This window comes from Sarcophilus harrisii, chromosome 1 (genome assembly GCF_902635505.1).
Source record: "Sarcophilus harrisii chromosome 1, mSarHar1.11, whole genome shotgun sequence".
NCBI classification, from domain to species: Eukaryota; Metazoa; Chordata; class Mammalia; order Dasyuromorphia; family Dasyuridae; genus Sarcophilus; species Sarcophilus harrisii.
Window position 1 is genome coordinate 583,316,687 of NC_045426.1, and position 24,222 is coordinate 583,340,908.

The following is a 24,222-nucleotide window of genomic DNA, read 5'->3' on the forward strand; positions in this document are numbered from 1 at the left end:
AAATAAAAAAAGCATTGTACAAATAAAACCAATGATGCCAAGATAAAGAAGAATTCAGGAAACTGGGAAGGGATTTTTACACGGTGTTTCTTGGATAAAGACTCAATTCTCAAATATGTGGAGAACTGAGTCAAATTTATGAGAATATGAGTCAATCCCCAGTTGATAAATGATCAAAGGATAAAAATTGGCAGGTTTTAGATGAAGAAATTAACACTATATTTTAAAAAAATCTTGAGATCATTATTGATTAGAGTAAAATAACTATCAACCTATCAAATTGTCTAATCTGAAAGAAAAGGGAAATTATATATATATATATATATATATATATATATATATATATATATATATTTTTTTTTTGCTGAGGCAACTGGTGTTAAGTGACTTGCCCAGGGTCACACAGCTAGGAAGGGAAGTGATAAATATTGAAGGGAATGTGGAAAAACTGAGACACTAATACATTTTTGGTGGAGTTGTGAACTGCTAGAGAACAAGTTGGAATTATGCCCAAAGGGCTATAAAACTTTGTATACCCTTTGATCCAACAATACCACTACTACATCCATATCCCAGAAATCAAAGGGAAAAAATCTATGTGTACAAAAATATTTGTAGCAGCTCTTTTTTTTGTTGGCAAAGAAAGGAAATTGAGGGATGCCCTTCAATTGAGGAATGGTTAAACGAGTTGTGATATATACTTTTGTGCTATAAGAAATGAGTACAATGCTTTCAGGAAAACCTGAGAAGACTTATATGAACTGTTGTGAAGTGAGAAGAAGAAGAACAATGTGTACAGTAACCCCAAAATCGTGTGATGATCAACTCTGAATGACTAACAATTCTCAAAAATTCAATGATCCAAGACAGTTCTGAAGAACTTATGATGAAAAATACTATCCATCTCCAAAAAAAGAAGTGATGGAGTCTGAATGCAGATCAATGTGTATATTTTTTAAACTTTTTTTCCCTTTTTTGTGGGGGAACATAGCTAATATGAAAATATATTTTGTATGACTTCCATGGTATAATCTATATCATATTGCTTACCTTCTTAAGGGGAAAGGATATAGGGAGGGAGAGAATTTGGAATTCAAAACTTTAAAAATGAATATTTTTTAAAAAATTTACATGTAATTGAGAAAAAACAAAATAAAAGGGAAAAAAAGTTGCTTGTGGCCTACTTTTTCTAGGCTTATCACACATTCTTTTCTTCCATACCTCTATTTCAAGCCAAAATGGTCAGCTCTATTTTTTCATACTTGGCATTCCATCTCCTGTCTGAATACTTTTGTCTAGCCTGCTCCCTATGCTTGGCACAACCTCCCTCCTCATTCTAGCTTTGCAGAATTACTAATTTGCCTCAACACTCCAATCAGGACCTACCCATCAGGATTCCCTCAGATGCTCATATGATCTCTCCCTCCCCCTAAAATTACCTTGGCTATACCAAATAATATTTCCAGTGATTGAATTCACTTATAAATTAAATAAAAGTGAATACATATTTTGAGGCTAGTGAAACTGTGCAGGAATCTAGTGATAAAGACCTTTATAAGAGTAACAAAAATGGGAGTATGAAGGATGGGACAATTCAAGAGATGATATAAATATAACACTGAAGGGGCTTGGTAACTGATTAGTTATAAACAAAAGGTATAGGATAAGAAACATAAAATAAACCAATCCTGAGAACAATAAAAGTAAAAATATCGAAGGGGAACAAGTTTAGGATTTCATAAACGTTGATTTTTGAGAATGACTAGGTAAAGTTATCCTTTAAGTAATTAAAAATATGGGTCAAGCTCAAACGAGGTCAAAGCTGGGGATATAGTTGTTTTGTGTTCATTTTGGAGACATAGATTTTGGAATCATACACATGTTTGAAATAGTTGATGGCATGGGAGTGAATGAAATTGGAGAGAGAATATAAAGTAAAGAGTGCTAAGAAAAAGCTGTACTTAAATATACTAATTTGTGCCTTGAAATGTGCTATCTAGTAAGTATTCTTTGAAATCCAAGACACTTTTTAATATGTAACTTTTAGTTACTGAAAGGGACAGAAAAAATGTCATTTTTATGCAAAAAAAAAGACTAAAACAGTTTTGAGGGCTTCTGAGAAATGTAAAGTAACATAGAAGTAAATTTGTCTAACCAGAACCTCGAACCTCGAAAGAGGACCAGAAGACACTTTTAGATTGTTAACTAAAAAAGATCATCAGATCTCATAACCTTCAGGCTACAACTATGCATCATCTCTATTGATGTTCGTTACTGCTAGGTTTCTCTTAAGCTTGTGGTCAGTCTGCCTTTGTGAAAACTATACATTTAAGGGAGAATGTAATCCAGGTTTTTGAGTGGATAATTTATATTTTGATTGCTCTTGCTTTAGCCTTCTTTTCAGTAAGTTGTATGATTAGTTGTGCTTAAATGGCAGCCTTTAGTAAATATTTCCTTTTTAAGCATCAGTGATATCTTCGTAATTGATTTTATTTAATTGGAAAACCATCCAATGGGAGCTTGGGAGATAAGAGTATCAAGTATGAGATGTGTATCCTTCATGGTAGGGTTATTCCTAGATTTGTTTAGCCATATCAAGAGAATTTTCAGGAAGGATACACACTGAGGACACCCTAAGTTGATTCAGCTAAGTATAACTCCTCTTCCTATTATTGTTGTCAACCAAGCAACTATCAAAAAGCACCTAAAATTCCTTGTGGCTTTTTTGTACTCGGGCCCTCAGGAATTGGTATCAGTATCTAGAGCCTGAGCCAATTGAGTCTCACAGACCATTTCAATGCTTTAAAAACAAAACAAAACTAACAACTTAGATAAAGTTTCAAGGGAAGGAAGGAGATAGGATATTACTTTTTTAAAGCAGGCATTATACTAAGCACAAGGGATACAAATATAAGTAAGTAAGATAGCCCCTGCCCTCATGGAATTCATATAGGGGAGCTTGTGTGGAAATGGGTGGGATTAGGGTATGCACACCATGGCAAGGTTTGAAGCTGACTTGCAAGTGGCAGTGTGGCTTCCTTCCAGTCTAGGTTACATAAAAGCTCACCTATGTTAGCCTAGGTTTTAAAGGGGTAGGATATGGTCTCTGGTCTTTATACAATAGAATTGGTTATTGAGGCTCATTGATGTGAGGGAGGAATTCTGAACAAAACCCACAGTTGAATGTCCCTCCTCCTGCATCTAAGAATCTTTGTAACACTTTAGGTAGTGATGACTATTTGAGGGATACAAAAGCAAGAACACTGGATAGATTGTAACCTGCCAGAGGGCAAAAATTTTATTTTTGTAGTTGTATTCCAAGCATCTGGAGCACAATGCCTGATATATATTATAAATACTTAATAAATGCTTGATTAATAGAATCAAATGGCCTGAGGTCTGCTACTTGTACTTGCTATATAGACTACTGTTTGTGTATAATTTGGGGTTAATCAATACTTCAACTCTCTGTCCCTCAGTTTCTTTGTGAAATGCCAAGTTTGAATTAGATGAGTTTTTATGTCCTTTCTACTTCAAATCCTGTGCTATCATTGTTGTTATTTTTCCAAATTCCCCTGGAAGTCAAATTAGGAGCATCCCAATTACCCATTCTGGGTCAGCCATCTTTACCACCTCTTGTAGCCTTAGCAACATTTCTTTGCAACTTCCATTGTCAAGCAGCCACTGAGAATACATTTATGTTTGACTTGGCTTTAAAAGTGAAAACCTCTATATAATAAGACACTGTGTTAATAACAGGGCTTCATTTTTTAAGCACCAGTTTGAGGAAGAATATATTGCTATTTACAGGGTATTCAAATTTGTATTTGTTTTGTAGGAAAGTGTACCTAGGTTTTAACTTCTCTATGTTGGTTACCCACATAAAATTATTTACTTTTATGTGAAAGTCAGCTTGGGTAGTAGATGAAGTACTGGAATTGAGAGTCAGGAAGGCATGGATTCATATTTTCTCTCAGACATTTAGCAGTGCTATCTCTCTACGTAAGTCACTTGAGTTCTGTTAGCTTTAGTTTCTTCCTCTGTCAAATGAGAGTCTTGGACTTGAGATCCCTTCTAATTAAATGTATCTAACAAATATGTATGGTCTCTTTTTTCATCAACATTTCAATTCTGAATAGTCACTTTGAAAACCTCAATAATGTTCACCTTTCTTTAATACCTGATAATTTTCTTTTTTATCAGGGCTTGCAACTAGGTAACTGAACCTAGGAATAGTTGAAACATTAAGGTGATTTCAGGGTACAGAACAAATATTTGAAATTACACTTTTCTTTCTCTCTCTCTCCATATATATATATATATATATATATATATATATATAATATGCATATATATACACATATATACATACATATACACATATACATATATGTATATACACATATAATATATATATTTTTAAGAACAACTTTGTGGAATCACCTCTTCACCTATTTCCTCTGTTTCTCCAAACTACAGGTCCTAAGATTTCTTTGATTTGCTACATTTTTAGTCCAGGTTGAGATGATAGAAATAGACATGATCAAATTTTCTCTAGATCTATCCTGTAAACCCAAGAAATCTTTCCTTTTTCTATAACCCATTTTGATAGATGACATGATTTAAATCTCACATTTTTTCTCCCTTTCTCTCTTTGCCTCTGTATATGACTCTGGCTCTCTAACTCTCTCTATCTCTCTGTCCTCTGACTCTGTCTGTCTTCTTGTCGTTCCCCACCCCCCCCTTATTGAAACCAGAAGAATGCATTTACTGAACTAATAATAGATCAGTAGATCCACAGATAAATAAATAAATAGGTAGGCAAGTAGATAGATAGGAGAAACTGAGTCCTTTTGCTACAACAGAAATTCTCAGATTTTTCTTTTTTTGTATGACATGAGCTTCTATGACAGTCTGTTGAAGCCTTTGGACCCCTCCTCAGCATAATGTTTTTTAAATGCATCAAATAAAATTTCTTTGGATTATGAAGGAAATCAGTGACATTTTATATAATTAAACTTTTTTTAAAAAAAAATCAAGTTCATATACCCTAGCTTACAATAACAACAAAAAAAATATTCTGATCTTACTAGGGGTAGAGAGAGGCCAAAAAAGATAAAGGTGAGTCAGATCCTCTTACCCTTTCCTTGGTTTTCAGTTGAGAGACCAAGTTTAATTGGTTTATTTTAGTTACTTAATGATTTTCTTTCTCTATTACCTTGCACTTCAGAAGCCAGCTTGTTCCTGAGAGTTTGAAAATGAGATAAGATTTGAGATTCTATTTCTCCACAAACTTCTGGGCTTCCTTTAGCTAGGCCTGCCATCGACATATCTTTGGGAATATTCTATTTTCCTTTGAAGACATTAGTAGACAAAGTAGAAGACATTAGTAGAAGACAAAAAAATATGGTCCTGTCTTAAATGGATGCCACTTCTCTGGTCCAGTCACACTGGATTAGAAAAGAACCTCCTGCTTAAGTCTTCAACGTCAGAAAATTCATTTCAGGATTATACCACATGTTAAATTTATACAACAGCATAGCATGGAGTTATAATGAAGTTGAGTGCCATCCAAAAGGGACATCACCAGAGGAAAAACCATATTTTCACCCTTTGTGGAATTCTTTTCAGTTGTGTCCATTTGTTCCCTGATCCCTTGAATCATAAGGATTTTGCTTCTAATGTAAGTACTGTGAATCCCAAAGACATGATTCATTAATCAGCCACCTCATATGAAGTATACAGCATCTTCTAAAGAATTTGCCATTTTCTAGCTTATTAAAAAAAAGGCCCAAATAATCTTGAGGTCAAGCTAACTTTTTCTTATCCATGCTAATAGAAGGGGGGGGTGAAATAAGTAGATAAATCAAAAACCATTTCCTTCAGATAGCTTTCTTTTTAAATTTTATTTTTCAAATAAGACTGATAAATAAGATCCCACTTTTTTTATGTGATTGTTTTGATCGGTCCAAGTTTATGTGACTTCTATTCATGTGGTTTTCTTGGCAAAGTCAGTAGAGTGGTTTGCCATTTCCTTCTCCACTGTTCCCCCATGTTAAACTGAAATGAGGCTTAAGTGACTTATCTAGGTATACCCAGCTAGTAAGAGTCTGAGGCCACATTTGCACTCAGGTCTACCTGACTTTGGAGTTAGATAGAACCTGATTCTTTCCACACTACATAGAAAGTGCGCTACACTTGTATGCAAGTGCACTACATAGTAACCTGTTATCATTTATAAAAGGAAACTAATTTAACAATGCCTGAGAAGAATCATGGTATGATGGATAAAGTATTGGGATGTTTATTCAAAGAGACAAGATTTCAAATTCTTGTCTTAATATTTGCTACTATAAGTAAAAGACTTAATCACTCTGAGCTTTAGTTTCCTCATCAGCAAAATGTGGATAAGAATAATTGTAACATCTGCTTTACAATATTCTTGAGAGTTTAAGATAAGGTAATGCATATAGATTCCTATTTAAGTATGAGTTATTATAAAAACCACAAAGATGCATTATTTTATAGCATATTCATATGTCCTCCCTCTACTGAATTGATCAAGAATTAGAAACTAATTGAAAACGTAAATGAGTGCAAACTGTTGAAAATCACACTTTTTGATTTTTAAAAAAATCTATTAAAATTTATTCTAATACATTGCAACTCATTTATAAGCCACATCTAAAAGGGAAACTTGTTACTCTTATAACAAATAACATTATGTAATCCTTCACTAATGTACTTTCTGAATTTAATTTATTTTTAATTGGGTAAAGGATTCACATAATCATTTTTGTTTTGGGCTCATAATAATCTTCCTCTGAATTAGGATATATTAGTCTAATAATGATCATATTTTTTTCTATAGTAATATAGTACTAGTATAGTTAACACAATGAAATTATGGAATTTTCTTTATTGCCCTATAATAAATCCCTGGATAAAGCATGGATCTGGAGTTAGGAATAATTGAGTTCAAATCCAGTCTCAGACACTTACTGTATGACCCTGGGTAGGCCATTTAAATTTGGTCAGCCTCAATTTCTTTTTGTAAAGTAGAAATAGTAATGATAATGGCATTTATTTCCCAGTGATGTTATAAAGGTAAAATTATAAAGCAGCTTATCTTTGGGAAAATTGTTTTCCTTTGAAGGCAGATTAGTGTAGACACAAATAAATTCTGCCCTATCTTAATGGATGCCAATAGTCCATCTGGAAGTACTCTATAAATTCTAGCTGTTTTAAAGCAAAGTTTTCCTGTCCTGAAAAGCTATTATTACATTATAACATAAGGATTAATAGTTTAAGTTTATTTTCCATTATTTTTCTTTTTCTGGGATTGAACACTTTTAAAATACCAATATTAATAGAAGGAGTACTGTTTTTAGAGTAAAAAAAATCCCCAGTTTGACTTCTGGATCTGCCAATTTTTATGTGAATCACTTTGGACAAGTGTCATAAGTCACTGGCTCTAATTTTTTCATCCTATCTGTAATTTTAAGGGGTTGGGTTAGATAGCCCCTATGATTTGTGATTCTTAATCACATCTTTCTGTATCTCACTTTCCTCATCTATAAAATTTTGGGGTTGAATTAGGTGGCATCTAAGTTCCCTCTAAATCTGTGATTCTCTAAACCTTTACATATTGACAAGCAGTTAGGTTCATTGTAAAAAATTCTGTCCATGTTCTCTTCTTATTGTATCTACTCTTTCAGTCCCATGAAAGGAACTGTGATTATGAGTTAATTTGCTTTTATACCCACTTTTCCTCCATGATCTCATCTGGGAGGTTATTGATTAGGTTATTCTACTGCATTCTGTACAATTATCAGTCCTAACACTGTGTTGTTACACTCAAGGAGCCCCCCCCTCCCTTACAAAAGGTACCACTGACCTCATGTCAGCTGAAGAAAGCCTGTAAGTCTTCTGCACTTTCCCTAAGAGGACCAGACATTCTTTCTCCAGCATGTTATCTACATTTTCTCCCCCAAAATAATAGTCCCCAGAGAACCAGTTAACCCTTCCCAGAGTTACAATAGCTTTCCTGCTCTTTAGATTTAAGAAAATTAGGCTTTTCTTTGGGGGGAAAAAACATCTAGGAATTAGATGTTCACATTTTTCTTTCTTAGATGATTTCTGTGCCTTTTTTCAGAGAAAAAATGTACTAATAGAATCCTAGGATATTGGCACTGGAAGTGATTAATGACAATTCATGATTAAAAACGGAAACTCTTGAAGGTCCCTGACATTTCAAAAAACAAAACAAAACATTGTAGACTAACTGATAACTCATAGTAGTGAGTCACAACCAAATTAGAAAAAGAGGCTTATCGCTACTATCTGTACAGGACTGAACTTGATGGAGAATCTGAAGGATGGCCAGGAACTACCAAATAGCAAGTTTGTTGCTCTCCCTAAATTTCATCACCTTTTCCCCACCCCCTGTTATCACATTTGTGCATAATGTAAAGCATGTCCTGATTTATGGAGAAATATTATGGCCATTACAAGGAAAAATTCCTTTTCTTCTCATTTGGTTGAGGAAACATTTACACAGTCAACTCTGAACAGGTTGCAACAGTGATTTCTTTTAAGAAGTAGTAAAAACCTATGCAGTTCTTAAAAATTAATTAGTTTAAGAGGAAAAACACAATTCAGCTTCATCAACCTATATATATGTGTGTGTGTGTGTGTGTGTGTGTGTGTGTGTGTGTGTATCTCAGTATATCCAGATTTAATTGAAGAACAGAACATGTTGAGGAGAATTACTCCCTGATGTCTTCTCTATACCATTGAGACTCAAGTATGCTTGGCTACCAAACTTTGGCAGAGCATGATACCCTAAGAGGAAGAGATATCCAGAATATTTCAGGGCAGAGAGGAGTGAAGTTGGAGAGTATATGATTCCAATGGTTGTGCTATTAGTGCCATCCCAACTTCTATTATATTCAGAATTCTCTTGCACAGGAGAGCTTTTTGGGGAGGCAATGGTCAGTCAATATCTCAGGACAAGCATAAGAAAAGGAAGCGGAAAAGAGAACCATTGTTGATAGTGTCCTATTGAATATGAACAGGATAATTGGATTTTATTGATTCTTTTTTTCTTTTAAAAAATGTATTGTGGGGGCAGCTAGTTGGTGCAGTGGATAGAACACTAGTCCTGAAGTCAAGAGGACCTGAGTTCAAATGTGGTCTCACATATTTAACACTTTCTAGCTGTGTGACCCTGGAAAAGTCACTTAGCCCAAATTGTCTCAGCAAAAAAAATGTATTGTGGCCTTCTTTGGTGAGCCAATTTCACAAATGTAAGAAAATTAGAAGCAACATGTTGGAAGGCAGGGATTCTTAACTTGGAGTTCATAGACTCTTAAAGGATCCATGAATGGGGTCAGTGATCTTGGATTGGGAAAAAAGTTACATCTTTATTTTTCTCAAGGTCCAATTGAAATTTAACATTTTCTTCAATTACTTAAAAATGTTATTCTGAGAAAAGATTTATTGGTTCCACTCAACTACCAAAAGGGCATGTCACAAAAAAAGGTTTAGAACTCTCAATATAGTGAATAGCATGTACTTGTGATCAGAACTATCTCCCAAGGTATTGTCTACTTACTATTAAGCAGAGTATCAAATATATGACCAAACAAGATTAAAATGTAATTGGGAAATATTTAATACAATAGATAAAACTATAATAAAATAGAGAACATTATATTTTAAATTGTCAATATGTGACCTAGAAGGTTCTGTAATAGTGGTTCCCATTTCTACTTGAGTTTGCCACCATCTTAAGACATATATATATATATATATATAATATATACATATATATATTATATATATATATATAACACACACACACACACACACACACATATATATATATATATATATATATAACATAGAATTTGCCTTTGTAAGGGGAGTTCCCCCAACAGAGCATCCTCCATCTTTAGGAAATTATCTACATCAAAAAGACAAATTTATCATGTGGAAAAAGAAAATGTTGTTATTCAGAAATTTCAATCTTGACCACATTTAGGGTTTTCTTGACAAAGATACTGGAATGATTTGTCATTTTCTCCACTCTTTTACAAATGTGGAAACTGAGGCAAACTCAGAGTTCAGTGACTTACCTAGAGTCACACATCTAGTAAGTGTCTGAGACTGGATTTTAACTCAGACCGTCCTGACTTTAAGGGTGGTGTTCTATTCACTGTACCACCTATTTGCTCTTATAAAAACTAATGGGAGGACAATTTAAAAATAGCAGTATCACCAAATTTTTGCTACTTTTTTTAGAATGAAGCCTCTCATCATCCATGGTGTTATAACTATAAAGTTGGGCTGTTGAAGGTAGAGTACAAGCTTTGTCAGGTTCTAACACGTTGGAAAGATTTCCAGTATAGAACAAGTGGTGGATGGTATATTGACTTACCCAGGTTTAGTTTAGCTTTGTTTTCCAAGGCTTAGATTGGCACCAGATTGATAAAGTTTTTAGTACCTAAAAATCAGGTACTAAGTTGGAGAATAGTGGAAGAACAGAATGCAAATTGTATTGGTGAATGCTTATACTGAAAAACTTATCTTTTAAAATGTTAAAGCAGTTTGGATGCAAAAAAATAAGGAAGGGGATTTGGGGTGAATACCAGGTTTTCAAATATATGTTATATTAGAACATAGAAAACAGAAATTCATGTTATTTTATGTTTTTTTTTCTTTTTATTTTATATCTCTCTCAAATCTTCCCAAATGAGGTCTTGTGCTCTTCATAGGCTTATGGTTTTATAATTTGTTAAGTTTCTCTCTGACAAAGTAGTAAAGTGTCTTTCAGAAGTTTGTTGGCTTAGAACATTGCAAATGATCATTTTTTGATGAAAAAATTCATTAGCTAGAATGATCCAGTGGGATAATTTTCTAGTTCTTAAAATGTATTTTTTAATTTTTTCATTATCATTCACTTTCTGTAAACATAATTTTTTCTTCAGAGAAATATTCACATATTATTTCTTCTTCATAATACTTTAAACGTACTTTAGATAAGTTGTCTCATTACTCTCAATCACATGGAAAATACTTTTATTTCTTTCACTAGTCCCATTTAAGTTCATTTTTTGACAGGTCTTGGTCCAATTATCTTTAAATAGATTATAATTAATGGGGTCCATAGTGTCTTTATGGTCTGTTATCTGTATCTTATTAGATTCTGGAACCATGATGAAATATATTGATTAAAATTACAGATTTATTCTTATAGCAGTTATTACAAGTCTTCTCATTAAAGCTTTCAACACAAAGAATTTAAATGCCAGCAACACACTCAGGCATGAAATTATGCAAATTCTAAATTTCTTTTTGTTGTTTACAAAGCCTAAAACTTGCCAAGAAAAAGTTTTCCCAAAATATGCTTAAACACCTTAAGGTTATAAAGGCCAAAATAAGGTAGAGCCAGTCAGAAAAAAAACTTAAAAAAAAAACAAAACACTTTGAACATTCTCCAGAAATGTAAGGCTGTTCTTTATTTTTTCTGCTGTTGAAAAGACAGATATTTGAAAGGAACCTTTTAAGCACTCAGGGCTTCGTAAACTTTTCCCATTCATGACTCCTTTTTTCCAAAATTTTTTTATGTCATCCTGGATATATATGTATGTAAAATAGGTATATATGTGACCCCAAGCAATTCACTTAATCCCAATTGCCTCACCAAAAAAAGAAAGAAAAAATAAAGAAAATTGAGAAATAAAATAAGTATTACTGATAGTAAATCATAATTTTATGATCCCCATATTCAGTTATAAGACCCTATATGGGGTTGTGAATCACAGTTTAAAAAGCTGGACTATTAACTAACCTCATGGTTTGTCAGTGACCAAAAATATAATATATTATTGTTGTTGATATTAATATCACTAATATTAATATATCATTTGTTGACATCTACTATATGTATAACATATATTTTATTATTGTTAATAATACCACTAATATTAATACAGGATTAATTTTTGTCATATATAATTAGCAAGTTTGGATAATGGTGATGTAACTATATTTTCAATATATTTCATTGTAATTACTTGAAAATAATAAAAGCAATCATGTCCTAGGAAAAGACATGGAAATGATTTAAGACTACATATAATTATATATAATTTCATAGTACACAGATTAATAAACCCATAAAGCTTTGATTTTTTTGGAAAAAAGCAACTAGAAATGTAAGTGGAATATATATTCCATAAGTTTAAATTCACAGGGTTGTGAAGGAGAGTAAAGTGTAGAGGAAAGAATGTTGAACCAGAAATCAGAGGACCTGGATTCAAATCCCAGATCTATAATTAATTCCTTGCATGTTGACAAGTCATTTAAATATCCTTTATCTGCATAATTAATGCCTCTATTTTATAGGGAAGTCAACTTAGGCTCAGGGAAGTTACATGAGTTGACCATAGGCACACAACTACAAATGGTAGAGTAGGAAGGAAAGCCCAGGTCTTCTCATTCTAAATCATTTCACTACATCTATTTGTTATTATTGAGTTGTTTTTCAGTTATGTCTGACTAGATGTGATCCCATTTGGAGTTTTCTTGGTAAAGTTCTTGGAGTGGTTCAGTTTCCTTTTCCAGCTCATTTTATTTTATTTTTTTCTTCAATAGTGTTTTATTTATCCTAATATACGTACATATAGCTTCCAACATTCATTTTTATAAGATTTTTATGTTCCAAGTTTTTCTCCCTCTCTGCTTTACCTTCTCCCCTCCCAAGACAGCAAGCCGTCTGATATAGGTTGAACATATACAATCCTTTTATATTTGTCATGTTGTACAAGAATAATCAGACCAAAAGGAAAAAAAAACACAAGAAAGAAAAAAGCAAACAAACAAAAAGGTGAAATAATATGTTTTTATCCACATTCAGTCTCCATATTCTCTCTCAGGATGCGGATGACATTTTCCATCCCAAGGCTATTGGAAATGGCTTGAATCATTACATTGTTGAGAAGAGTCTAGTCAAGTCTATCACAGTTAATCATATGATTTTGTTGTAACTATATACAACGTTCTCTTGGTTCTGCTCACTTCACTCAGCATCAGTTTGTGTAATTATTTCCAGGCTTTTCTCACATCAGCCTGCTCATCATTTCTTAGAGAACAATAATATTCCATTACATTCATATACCATAACTTATTCAGCCATTCCCCACGTGTTGGACATCCACTCAATTTCCAGTTCCTTGCCACTATAGAAAGGGATGCTACAAACATTTTTGCAGATGTGTGGGTCCTTTCCCCTCTTTTATGATCTCTTTGAGATGCAGACCCAGTAGTGACACTGTCCAGTTCATTTTGCATATTAGGAATTGAGCCAAACAGGGTTAAGTGATTTGTCCATGATCCCACAGCTGGTAAGTGTCTCAGGCCAGGTTTGAACTCAAGAAGGTGAGTTTTCCTGACTTTAGCCTTAGCATTTTATCTACTCCACTACCTAGGTACCTGACTACATCCTTTATATGAAAGAAAGTCATTTCAATAAATCAAAACAACATATAGGACAAAAGATATTCTATACATCAATCAAATAAGTATCTATTACTATAATGCCCTTTATGTGTATTCAGCTATTCCTATTTATATTTTGCTAGATATTAAAATATCTTCCATTACTAAAATTCTTAAAGTCTATGTGACTTAGTATCTGAATTCTACTGAGGAAAATGGTTTGCAGTTAGAGATAACCTGGAAGCAACCAAGATAGTTGAGAATACTTATTGGGGATTAAATTTTTGTTACAGATTGGGCTTATTGGGTAAAGTAGATTTACTATGCTTTATAATCTTCTGAGCCATTTCATTCCCATCCTCTCTTCCATACCTTATGCCCCTAAGGTCAATTGTAGTCAAATCAAGAAATGAAGGATGGGATAAATGGAAAGGTACTTTTGTTTTTCATTAGAATGTGAACTGCATTTGTTGTTGAATCCATGGGGTATGCTTTCCAGTTTGAGAAATTTCTTGCCTTTATCACTATAAATTATTTCCAGAAGTACCGTCTTTGAGGAATGCCCAAATAAAATGGATGAATCAGGGACAAACAGATTTAGAATTAAATTTCAACAATCAAGATGTATAGGAACAAGCACGAAACAAAAGATCTCATTTCAAATCCATTCCAGTTTACTTAAATTGACATCCTGTTGGCATAGTGCATATTGTGTTCAATAACACACCAAATTGGTACCTTTTATACTATCAGTTCAGTCTCTTCTTTAGACATGAGAAGGGAAAAATATAGTGGTATATCTTAGAGTTACTAAGTTTACTGATGACACAAAGCTGAGAGGTACAGCCAATATATGCCAGAATTCCTATGGGCTTTGGGAAGCCTAACAATATAAAATGGAGCAGGGATAAATGTATAGTCCTACTCTTGGATTCCAAACATACAGTCACCCAATTCAAAAGCAGGATTTGGTATTCAGGTAAAAAGCATAAAGATGTTATTGTTGTTGAGTCATAGTTATTTGACTTTTCATGACCCCTTTTGGGGTTTTCTTGGTAGAGATAGTGGAATAGTTCGCCATTTCCTTCTCTACCTCATTTTATAGATGAGGAAAATGAAACAAAGAGGATTAAGTGACTTGTCCAGGGTCACATATTTCTAATACTCTGAGGTCAGATTTGAATTCAGATCTTCCTGACTCCAGTCCCTGGATTCTATCTACTGTGCCAGGTAGCTGCCCAGAGAAGCATATTTAAAAAAAAAAAAGCTATTAGCTATATCAGTATCAGATTACCTTTGACAATATGATAAGTTTTAGGATTAAAATAATCAATTTCAAGTTACTTGTGAGATATTTCAGGCTTTGGACACTGCTCTTATGACTTTAAAAAGCAGAGGAGAAAATCAACAAAATCCACTTCTGTAAAAGTCTTATTAATCTGTTTATCTCAAGTTAAAGCTCATCATTCTAATGATTTTAAGTCATTTGAAATTGTTCAGATGAATCTAGATGGGGCTCATCTGACCATTTGTAGATGGATCTTAACTCTGGAAAAGAAGAGATTTCTGCATTTAGACTATAATACATAAACTCTCCTCAGTCTGGCTAATTGGGAAGCATCTCACTGAGTTGTGGAGTATGCTCACTGAATTATTAACAGAGCCCTAAGCCATTTTAAGCATTCCAAGCACTTTGCTCCACTAGTCCAGACAGAATCCCTTCAGAAGGGAAAATAATTTTATTATAATTATACTCCTCTTCTAAATCTCCAACAAGATATACAAAAAAGAATTGAAAGCCAGCATTACTTATAAATAATTTACAAAGAACATTTCATGCTACACTTAATTAAAGCACAGGAATTAACCTTTCCTTTAAGCCATTTCAGAATTACATATCCATGTATAACTAGTTCTTTAAAAAACTCAATATATAAAAATCTGAACTTAAAAAACAAACTATAGAATAATATTTTGCATTACAAAAGGATCCTTCATTTCATAAAAGAATTTGGTGTTGTGTTCCCTCATACATTTTGAACATTAGCAAAATATAAGTTTACACATAATTTTTCAGGAACACATCTTCTCATATAAAGGAGGAAATGAATAGATATATAGTCTTAGTAGGATATGTTATAGGAGGACTGTTACCTCCTTTACTCTGTATACAATCAAAACCCCATGTAGTCTAAAATCACATTAACTTTTTTTCTTTACTACGTCAAAATTCTTATTCAAAGTTGATTTTATAATATATCAGAACCCATATTTTTTTTCCTTTTTAAGTTTTACTAACAAAGACTCTCATATCTGTGCAACTGATATTTTTGAAACCAAATCCAGGATTTTACATTTATCTCTCTTACATTCAATCATTCCCGATTCTTTTGTTTCATATTGGCTCTTTCTCCATCTTTGAATCATGAGTAAATAAAATCTACTATTTCTGCTTTGATTCAACTTTTTGATAAAAATTTGAATGGAGGCCTTACTCTCACTCCCTCCACATTAAAATGCACATATCCCTCAGAGGGGCAACACAGTAATTTATTGTTGATCATCAGCACCTTAGTAAAAACTTTTTTCCATTAGCAAAAGATCTGCTTCTTCCAAATTGACAATGAAAGAAAAACAAAACCTGTAACACATAGATATAGATATAAAGTGTGTGTGTGTGTGTGTGTGTGTGTGTGTGTGTGTGTGTGTGTGTGTGAAGTTCTTCTGTTTAGATCTTCAAAACGTAATAGAACTACTCCTGGGTCTTCTGTTTAACTTTGACTTTCTCTGTTACCTCTGATGTCAATAAGGTTCAGAGGTAATCCATTTGTCATCTTCTGATATTAGAACATACACCTACACACATATATATGTATACAGTCAAGCAAAAAAAAATCCCTGCTATATCTATCTATATATTTATGTCTCCCTCTCTCTCTCTCTTATATATGTCTCATTCTGCACTCTGATATTTTTTTTTACTTCTATTAGGAAGGCTGGTACCATGTTTTATCAATAGTTCTGTGGGATCATGGTTGGTCATTATGCTGAACAGATTTCCTAAATCTTTCAAAATTATTTCTCTTTATCCTTCATTGTCATCACATAAACTATTCTCCTGGTTCCATTTACTTCACTCCACATTAGTTCATACCTTTCCCTAGGTTTCTCTGAAATAATCCTCAACCATTTCTTATAGCAAAATAATATTGCATCACATTTATAAACCATAACTTGTACAGCCATTCCACATTTGATGGGCTATGACTTCAGATAATTCTTTTCTTCTTTAAGAAGAACTAAATATTTTAATATAATTTTTGTTAGCTAATTTTGTTTAGGGCTAATCCATAGCTTAATCTACTCTACTTATTCTCCTTTCTGCCTTCTCTCATTTCCCTGTTGATGAAGTATAACCATCTGATTGTATATTTTTCTCCACTTTGAGGAGTTCATATGAGAGTGAGGTTTAAGTGTCAGCCTGTTCCTCGACTTCTTCCTTATTTGTTTGTATGGACTTCTACTTATACATCACAATTATGTGAGATAATTTCCTTTAATATTTCTTCCTCTTACTTCCTCATAGTATATTCTTCTTACCCTCCTTTTCCATTCTTTTTTGAAAAAAAAATCATCAAAATGTAATAAAACACTCTTAGTCTCTGTCTAAATTAGACTCCTTCTTTTACCCCTGACAATGTTAAGATGGCACATACATCATCTACCTATATTAGGATATAATTTGTTTATCCTTGTTTAGGATATTACTGTAAGATATTATTTTATCCATGTTCGTGTTTTTCATGTTTCTTTTTAACTCCTATATTTGCCCTCAAAGTTTCTATGCAGCTGGTCTTTTCAAAAGAAATTCTTGGAAGTACCATGTTATGTTAAAATTTTATTTTCCCCATGTAAGATTATTGGATAAGATTCTTTTTGGTTGTAAACATATGTACTTTGTCTTCTGGAATATTGTATTCCAAGCTGTCCTTCTCTTCAAAATTGTGACTGTTAAATCATGTGTGATGCTGACTGTGGCTTTTTGGTCCTTGAAGACTTCCTTTCTGGATGCTTACAGTACCTTGTCTTTGAACTGGAAGTTCTAGATTCTGGTTATATTGTACCTGTGTGTATATTCATTTGGGGGGCTTCTTTCAGGAGATGGTTGTGGATTCTATTTTCCCCTTATAATTCTAAGATATCTGGGCATTTTTCTTTCTTTCTTTCTTTCTTTTTTTTAAAATTTAATAGCCTTTTATTTACAGGTTAGATGTATGGGTAACTTTATACCATTGACAATTGCCAAACCTCTTATTCCAATTTTTCCCCTCCTTCCCCCACTCCCTCCCCCAGATGGCAGGATGATCAGTAGATGTTAAATACATTAAAGTATAAATTAGATATACAATAAGTATACATGACCAAAACGTTATTTTGCTGTACAAAAAGAATCGGACTCTGAAATATTGTACAATTAGCCTGTGAAGAAATCCAAAATGCAGGTGGGCAAAAATATATGGACTGGGAATTCAATGTAATGGTTTTTAGTCGTCTCCCAGAGTTCTTTCACTGGGCATACTGGTTCAGTTCATTACTGCTCCATTGGAAATGATTTGGTTGATCTCATTGCTGAAGATGTCCAGGTCCATCAGAATTGATGATTATATAATATTGTTGTTGAAGTATATAATGATCTCCTGGTCCTGCTCGTTTCACTCAGCATCACTTCGTGTAAGTCTCTCCAGGCCTTTCTGAAATCATCCTGTTGGTCATTTCTTACTGAACAATAATATTCCATAATATTTATATACCACAATTTATTCAGCCATTCTCCAATTGATGGGCATCCACTCAGTTTTCAGTTTCTAGCCACTACAAAGAGGGCTTGGGCATTTTTCTTTTAAGATTTCTTGCAATCAAATGTCTAGGCGTTCTCTCTCTCTCTCTCTCTCTCTCTCTCTCTCTCTCTCTCATGAGTTTCAAGTAGTCCAATGATTCTAATTTTCCCCTTTGATCTGTTTTTCAGCTCAGTTGTTTTTGCTATCTGATATTTTACACTTTTCTTCTATGTTTTTTAGTATTTTGCCTTTGTCTGAATATTTTTTGCTGTTCCATGGAGTCATTAGCTTCAATTTGATCCGTTACACTTTTCAGGGAGTTTGTTTCTTGGGCAAGGGTATGTACCCCTTGTGTCAAACTATTAGTTCTCTTTCCAATTTTTTCTTCCATAGCTCTCATTTCTTTTCCATTTCCCCCTGAGTGTCTTCATTGCATTTATAAAAATATTTTTAATTCTTTTTTAAAGCTTTTATTTCATCTCTTCCAGGAACGCTAGTTAAATTTGTATCCAAACTGTCTTTTACTTTGAAGTTTTGCTTGTAGATGTTTGAGAGTCATTCTTTCCTTTTGGATTTATGTCTTAAGTGTTCCTATCATTAAAATATGTTTTTATAGTGAAGTTCTTTTTTGTTTATTGTTTTCTCATTCTTCCAATCTATTTTGTGACTTTAGAATTAATGTTAGTGTCAGGTTCTATATACATGCTTCTAGAAGGAATGTCTGAGTTGATCCTGCTGTTTCTTTCTTCGGATATTGTGTGTTGTGTTAATACAGATTCTCAGAGACTATCTCAGGTTGGGAATCTATAAGCTTTTAGTGCTGCTGAAGTGTTTTGATTCAGAGAAAAGTTAGCTCACTGTCCTTCTTCGATTTGAGTTCTCTGCAAGTTCCTGATTAGTTTGAGTAAGAGCAACTTAGAAGTATAGAAACTTCTTTTAATGGAAAATTATAAGAATGGGACCCTAGAAATAAATAGTAAACTTAGTTCTATTTAATTTTTTAAATAAATTAATCAACAAGCATTTTATTAAACACCCACCCTGTGCCTGGCATTATGCTTGGATAACAGTGAATTAAAGAGCATAAAATTTTCCAATAAAAAAATCAAAGCTAACTTGGGGAGAACAGCTTCAGTTGAATAGTGAAATCAGAAGCCAAAATGCAAAGATTTTTGGAGGAGATAGTGCCCTGTAAAATTATCACTTTTTTTGCATGACACAAAATTCTTCCAAGAAGCAAAACATTATACTAATGCGAATAAGTTTCAGGAACAATGTTCAAGCCCACATGCTTAAGCAGAGATATTACAGATGGATTTTCATTTTGAGTAACTACAATGTAATGATAAGAATAAGGACCAGACCTGTGATTTTATTAGTGATGGACTCTCCCAGTGTAAAGCTTCCTTTGTCGATACAGGTTAACACCTTCTTTGCCATTTATAGCTTTAGACAGCTACCAGGGTACTGAGGATTTAAGTGATTTATATTGCACAGCCAAGATGTGTTAGAGGCAGTGCCTGACCCCAAATTTTCCTGGCTTTAAAACAAACTCTTTATCCACTCCCTCTCTACAAGGTCCTGAGCTCGGAAACAAATAATTCACCAGACTCTTCCAGACTCCAGTGCCCCATCTACCACACCTTTTTATCTTTGTAATATACTATGCAATCTCACAGCCAATAAACACTGAGAGCAAATGTGATATAATGGGATGAGTGCTGAACTAGGAATTAGGAGAGCTTGGGTACAACTTGTATGTCTCACTGAGTAGTTGTTCAACTCAGGCAAAGTAATTGTAATCAGCCAGCAAGTACAGGCCATCTTCACTTCCTATTTGGATTGCTGCAATAGTTTTCTAATTGATCTCTCCACCTCCAGTGGAGATCCCCAGTGGATCTCTCCACTCTCCTCACTCCAGTCCATCCCTCCACTCAATACCAAAGTAATAGATCAGTCCTGAAACACTGACCATGTCATTCCCACATATATCTGCATCAACCACTCTTATTCAGTCAATTCCAATGATTCTTTGTTATCTCCATGATCAAATATAAAATCCTCTGTTTAGCTTTTAAAGCCCTTCATAACCTAGTACTTTTTCAGCTTTCTGGTCTTTTTAACCTCTTACTGCCTCCATGTATTTTCTGATCTAGTGACTTTAAGACCCACTGCCCTCCCTTGCTCTTTCTATTTCTCTATTCTATTTCCATTAGCTGTTCTCTAAGACAAAAATAATTGCCTCCACTCCCACCCCCATCTTCCTGATTTCTGTCTTCCTTTGAATTTTAGCTAAAGTCCAACATTATCATGTAAATTTCTTTTTTTTTCTTCCCTCCCTGTTCCTTCTCCTCCCCTCCCCCATCCCAGAGATGGCTACAACCTTCAACAATAAACATTCCCAATCTTCCTCAATGCTGATATCTATACTCTGAGATTAACTCTAATTTACTCTGGCTCTAAGGCTACCACAATGCCTTTCTGTAAAGTACTGAGTTTAGGAACAAATAAAATCCACCCAACACTTTTTGGATGATGGACTCTGAACTATGTTTTCATCCCCAAAAGATACCTGCAGGTCATTTTACATGATTCTCTGAATGAGTTGGCTCAATTTCCCAAGGCAACCAGAATCATCACCAAAATAATGGGCATGTACATAGTTGTTTACATGTTTAACCCTCATTTGAACATGAGCTTCTTGAGAATTAGGAATACATTTGCCTTTCTATGTATCTCTGGAGGTTAGCCCAGTGCCTGGCACATTGTAGGTACAAAGAAAATGCTGGTTGACTTGACTTGACAAGTATTTGCTGCTGGTTGTTATGGATGATGTGGAAGTATAAGTACTTAATGAGATTTTGCCTCCAAAGAATTTGCAGTCTAGCCAGAGACAAGGATAATTGCATATGAAATGATTAGTGACTGCTACAAGATAGGATACATAATTAAATATAAAATTGTGGAGAATGGATTATATGAGTTATACAAGTTCAGAGAAAGAGAGAACCAAGAAAGATTTCAAGGAGGTGATGGGATAAGGTGAACTTCGAAGACTGGCAAGGACTGGGGCATTTTGGAAGTATATATATTTGGCCTAAGAACCAGTTAGGCGATCAATTTGAATAAATACAGGAAAAGAAATGATCTAATTGTAGGATTGTAAAACACTTTTGTTCCTGGAGAGGAAAAACTATGCTTGAGCATAGTGGGAGACATAACATTATACAGAGGGGTTCAAAGTCAAATTTAGACATGATAGGATGGGCAGCAGGAAAGCTAGTTTTTTGAGCTGAGGAGTTCTGTGATGACAGTAGTGTTTAAACATGATTAATCTGGCAGAGTTTATTGAAAAGAAGAGAGATTATAATCAGAAAGGGCAATTAGAAATTTGATGCAATAAATAATACAGGTGTGAAGCAATAAGAAACTGCATGGGGATGGCGGCAGAAGGGAGAATGAAAAAAAAAAGAGATGTTTCCAATAAAGAATCTATGTAATCTATGTAATAAAGAATATAATATGTAATATGTTGCCTCAGTTTTTTAATTTGTAAAATGATTATCAAAATATCTGCTTTATCTATCAGAAAATTACTTTGAGGATCAAAGAAGCCAATATATGTGAACTTTGGAAAGTTATAGAAGAAAATTTAAGTGTTATTAAGTTGTATTTTCTTTTTCACATTAGCATCTGAATTCTAATTAATGGGCAACCTTTCAGTAACACAATGGATGACCCTTGTAGTAACTATCCTTTCTATAAAACGGTTTTTATGTTTAACTTCTCTCCTGTATTTGTCCTAGATTTAGAGCAATAGTTATTTAAAAGGAAAAGGGGAGAATATTTCAGGGTGAGCAACTCAGAAAAAGAAAACCCCAACATACTAAGTAAGCATTATGATATCCCTCATGAATGTTGAACTCACCCATATTGTTTTTTATCCTCATTTAAAACTTTGCTATTTGCTTCCTTGCTTAAAATGACCCTGGAATACTATCTTATATTTTGGCCTTAACAATGTTTTAGTTCTTTGCTATGATAGTATAAAAAAGTTGCAAATAAAATAAAAAAAAGGAATGGGTTTGATCTCTGCAAAACCAAACAGTGGTAAAATTCAGCAACTGCTTTCTTGAAATTAAATATTGCTCCCTGGAGAACCTTAAAGTTCTGGTCTCAGGGAAAATGTGCCTGGATGCTGAATCTAGCCACTCAAGGATAGAAGATATCAAAAGCAATGATTTATTTTATAGTTAAATTGAAAGGTTTTTGTGTTCTAATTCTCCAAGTCACAGATGAGCAAAAGGTTGTCTTCCTTTGCTGAGATATATCTCATCTAATCTTAAATATTTTCTTTCTCTATAATTTTTTAGTAATGGCAATAATTATAAGAACTTCCAGTTAGATGATATTTTACAGTTTACAAAAGGCTTTTTTACATCATTTCATTTGATTCTTACAACAGGATCAAATGATTATCCCTATTTTACAAATGGAAGATTCAGGAATTTGTATAGAACACATAATTAAACTTTGATTTGAAACTTTATCTTCCTGAATCTAAGTATAGTGTACTTACATGCCATTTTCTTCTAACTTCTTAAATCCTTTGGTTTCTCCCATTCAGTGTTTTCACTGATTCCATGACAATACAGTGTTAAATAAAATGATGTCTTAGGATCATAGAAATCAAGTTGTCATTGAATAATATTATAGTAGGACATAGTTATAATATATTAAAGATATTATTGAGAGATTATTGTGGTCAGGGAAGCTTTATTCTCATATGATGCATATGGTATTTATAGTTAACACAAATTTTGGTGGGAGAAGCAGGATACTGTTGGAGATAGTGTTAGATTGGGGAGCAGGAGAGTGGATTGAAATCTCAGTTCTTCCATTATCTAAGCTGGATGATTTTAGATTTAGGCAAATCTCCAAAACAATCTGAATCTCTGTTTTCTTATCTGAAACTTGGGATGGATGATTTTTAAGACCCTTTCTGGCACTGAGTCTATAGTTCTACAAGAGTTGGTTTAGTCAAGAAATCCATATGGGGCTTGTAAGAAAGTGGGAGTTGCAGCATGAGTGGGTAGCTAGGAGGAAAATTCAAGGTCAAGAAGAATAGAAAAAAAAATCTTCATAGATCATAATAAAAACTTAGAGTGAAGAAACAAAACTTATGAAAATTGGCTAAGAATATTGCTTTGCTTGCATTTATTATCCTTAATAGTGCAATGTGTTTTTCATTTTTGTAGCAATAATGGAATATCAGCAAGGAAAAAAAAATCCTTTTCCTGTTGCCATAGAGATGGAAGAACAAGCAAAGTTTGTTCTAGTCAGTGGAAGAGTGATACAGAATTCAATTATATAAAGCATTTCTTCAAATTTTGTTTAATTTTTTTGTGTGTGTTTTACAGCTGACTACAAGGAAAGTTTTAATACAATTGGAAACATTGAAGAAATTGCATACAATGCTGTTTCTTTCACCTGGGATGTCAACGAAGAGGCAAAAGTAAGTAAAAGTGTCAAGACTAGCAGGGGTTGATTAAACTGGGCTCATTCTTTCATAGGAATTCAAAAGTTTCTTTTCTTTCCTTGACAAGGTGACTGCAATGTTGTTATTACAAAGGACCAATGGGGTGAGAGTCTTCCAACAGAATAGGAAAACAGGCTCATTGTTATTCCTTTCAGAACTCAGTAATTCATTTCCTTCCTTATTTGGAGGATGCTGGAAGTGGAACAGGAAATCTGCTTCCTCTATCAGAGCAGATCCACATCCCAGATTTCCCCAAGTCTCGAGGCTTTATGGGGGGCCTCAAGCTGGGGCAGGGTTGTCTAACTATATTGCAGAGCATTCTTCTGGTAGCAGGATACAATG

At 33.7% G+C, this 24,222-nt stretch overlaps 1 protein-coding gene across 3 annotated transcripts in view; it reads left to right on the forward strand.

The window, feature by feature from the left end:
* Positions 1-24,222, forward strand: part of GRHL2 (grainyhead like transcription factor 2) — a 208,946-nt gene that overhangs the window by 101,616 nt on the left and 83,108 nt on the right. For all 3 annotated transcript variants that reach the window (XM_003760308.4, XM_023496425.2, XM_023496424.2), the window contains exon 8: positions 23,762-23,856. In XM_003760308.4, coding sequence (XP_003760356.3) covers positions 23,762-23,856 — 95 coding nt within the window. The remainder of the gene's footprint in view (positions 1-23,761; positions 23,857-24,222) is intronic.